A 3,251-nucleotide genomic window follows, 5' to 3' on the forward strand; every position below is an offset into this window, starting at 1 on the left:
AAAAAATGGAAAGTTTTAACTGTGATTTATGCATTTTAATTTTTCATAAAAAGCCTTTTTAGAAGGAATATAAAGAGACAGCTCATGGGACCATGGGTAAATGCTGCATGCTGTAAATTGCATTCTAGTTGAAATCATTTAGTTCAATGTTCATCCTGACTGGATTAACCAAATTATCCCTGGTCCACCCCATTTATTCATTGCTTTTAACACTCAGAGGTTCGGCTTTTTATGTAGTTAGTCAGCAAAGTCTGCAAGCAAATACAACCTGCCTACAATCACCCAGTACATCCAGTCACACAATTATTTAATTTAGATGCTTGCATTTTTCTTTCTAAGAGCCACCCCACTGCTTGCATAAGCCCAAGGGATCTTGAGAGGAGTACTGGTAAATTGATTTAGGTGAAGAAAACACAATACCCTAAACAGCTATAAAGTGAATGGTTAAGTTTCACTAGCTAGAGAGGTAAAGTAAGCCAACTAGATATTTATTTATAGTAACAACTATATATTTAATAAACAGTAAAACAAAAAATGTAGAATACGTAAACAAAGAGGACATGTAGAAAGGAATGCAAGTGTGTTACAGGTGCAATGCATGGTACATGCATTGTGGCCATCCAAATACCTTAGTTTTTTATTATCTTTGAAAATTGGATATGAGTATGTCTTTGGATTCTGGTGAAAAAACAGAAGAGTAGAAAGGGAAAATGTAGCATTTCCAAGGTTTTACTTACTGTCCAACAGGATACCATCGGTGCTTGGTGGTATAAAACATTTTACTGAGCTCTTCTATAGTTGGTTCAGGTTTAGGACTTGTGTCCATTAATCTGGCTTTTAAGACCTGATCCTGAGATTCCGCAAAGTTCTTTATTGGGTCTCTTCTAGGAATGGGCTGGAAAAAACAGTGATTACCATTTCAGTTGGATCAGTTTCTATCTTATACCTTAAAGAGAACATACATCATATAAAATGTGGACACTGCTGTCAGAAAGAGCGCATCACACTTATTTGGGTTATCTATATATAGAGTAACAGTTCATACATGAGACTGTTATGAACAAAACAAATGCAAGTTCTTTACAATAAAATAATATACAATGACCAGCCAAAACATTACAACCACTGATTGGTGAAGTGAATAATATTGATAGTAAAAGAGCAACTGTGTTGGATATATTATCAGAAAAAAGTGCAAGGAAATGAATCCAAGTTGCTTTGACGAAAGACAAATCAAGATGGCTGGACAACTGTGTCAGAGAATCTCCAAAACAGCAGTTACTAATATTCAATAATTAGTACCAACTAAAAAGGGCCCAAGGACAAACAACTGGTGAACCAGGGGCTCTCAAGGTTCATTAGTTGCACTTGGGGGGGGGTTGGGGGTTTAATCTCACTGAATATTTTTTTTTTTTTTAAATAAACCTGGCTATATTATAAATGTGTCAGAAAACACAGAACATCACAGATTGTGTGTCACATAGCCCACATGGTTCACTTTCCACTGGCAAAAAGTACCTGCAAAGAGTATTGAGACTGGATCATGGGGCAATGAAAGAAAGTGGCCTTGATAAATCTTGCCCTCCCACCCATTTCAAGTGGATTGCTGGATGCCTTGTTTTCCTAGAAAATTTTACTATGCACAAAAAAAAAAAAAGAAAAAAGCAGGCTACAGCTAGCCTAAAAGATCCACTGTTCACATCAGAATTCCTGTGAAGCCCATGCCTCCATGGGTAACCAAGTGGGGACCTACACAAAATTAGCCAGGTGGTTTGGTTTGATCAGTATATATCAAGTTTACATGCAAACACAACACAATCATGATGTGTGTAAGGACTTACTTTGGTATGTTCATATGGAATATCCACTGAAGGATGGTAGCAGACAATAGTTTTCCTATCTGAAGTCATAGCTAACTCCACTCTACTAATAGAGAGTAAAAAAAAAAGCCATAAAAATCATCTAAAACAACAATATATATTGTTAGTACAACAACAGCTAATATTCTCTGGCAATTACCTGAAAAATCAAAACTACTTTCAGTTTACAGTATTACTGGATAGCAAAGGAAATGTATAGGACTAGGATAATGTTTAAAAATGAAGAATTGCATTCAAGAAGTGCTTAATACATCTGCCTAAAGCGGTACTAAAGATCCACTTTAGAAAATGTTCCATCAGACAGGTCATTATTACAAAAAGGTGCAGGCAATGTTTCTCCTCCAATAATCCTCCTCACCTGCCTGATCACTCGGTGACTATGTCAAAAAAGAATACCCAGCAATCCCCACTTCCCCTGCACTTGCCAGGACTGAATAAACTCCTGCATGGCTGTTTCCGAGTTACATCATCCATGCCTGGCCAATCAAGCTGGCCAAAGATTGCAAGGAGGACGTGAAGAAGGTGCCAGCACCCTGTGAGGGAAAGGGGACAGGCAAGTATAGCGGGGGTTTATTTCTGCTGTGTCAAATCTACACAGTAGTTAAGGAAGAAAATTCTTAACCATCAATGGTTACTTGGGTATATTTGTTTATATTACATATTTCCTTTTATAAGCTGACCAATATTTCTTTTTGTATTTGAACCTTCTGCAACATGATGTGTGTTTATATATTTTATATTATATTTTTTTATACATATCAGTGCTCAACTCAGATTTTTTTTTTAAGCTGGGTGGGAAGAAATTATAAGTGGGTGGAAGCCCTGTATTGTGACCCAACTCATCAGTAACCACCTAAAAACAGCCGGGTGGTAGCTGAAAAGTGCCAGGTGGTGTACCCGGCTAACAGGTTCTGGGGAGAACACTGCATATTAAATAATACAATTATGTCAAAGAAAAATAACAGGTAATGGATCAGAATTTTAGCAAACTCCTAACTACCTGGCGTCAGCCCTGCCTGCTTGACTTCTGATGAATCGCAAAGAATACAGACATCTCCTCTTTCTCATTTCCAAAACCCCTCCTTGTACACTGGCATAACAGCACAAGCAGTTCACAGGGCATAGGTTTTGGCAAAATCAGGTGTTTTTTTCCCCTACTTATTGAACAGATAACACTTTAAATTTATACGTTCATCATACATGTTTATTTGACCGCCTGAACAATTACATTACATACCAGTTGTAGTCATCAGGAAGCGCAGAATAAGTGGATTTTGCACAATGCAAGCTTTGATCTGGGAAGCATAAAAAAATGTTAGTTGAAATCTCATTGAGGACATTTCTGGGCATTTTAAATCAAAGTACTTTCGG

The 3,251-nt window shown here is 37.2% G+C and overlaps 1 protein-coding gene across 1 annotated transcript; it reads right to left on the minus strand.

Moving 5' to 3' along the window:
* Positions 1-737: 737 nt before the first annotated feature.
* On the minus strand, positions 738-3,175 carry MRPL42 (mitochondrial ribosomal protein L42; the record flags this gene model as incomplete). Its single annotated transcript, XM_072401253.1, is given in 3 exon segments — positions 738-895; positions 1,842-1,926; positions 3,118-3,175. Coding segments are annotated over 3 exon segments (301 nt in total), but the record flags the coding sequence as incomplete, so codon positions are not given.
* Positions 3,176-3,251: the final 76 nt, after the last annotated feature.

This window comes from Pyxicephalus adspersus, chromosome 2 (genome assembly GCF_032062135.1).
Source record: "Pyxicephalus adspersus chromosome 2, UCB_Pads_2.0, whole genome shotgun sequence".
Classification (NCBI taxonomy): domain Eukaryota; kingdom Metazoa; phylum Chordata; class Amphibia; order Anura; family Pyxicephalidae; genus Pyxicephalus; species Pyxicephalus adspersus.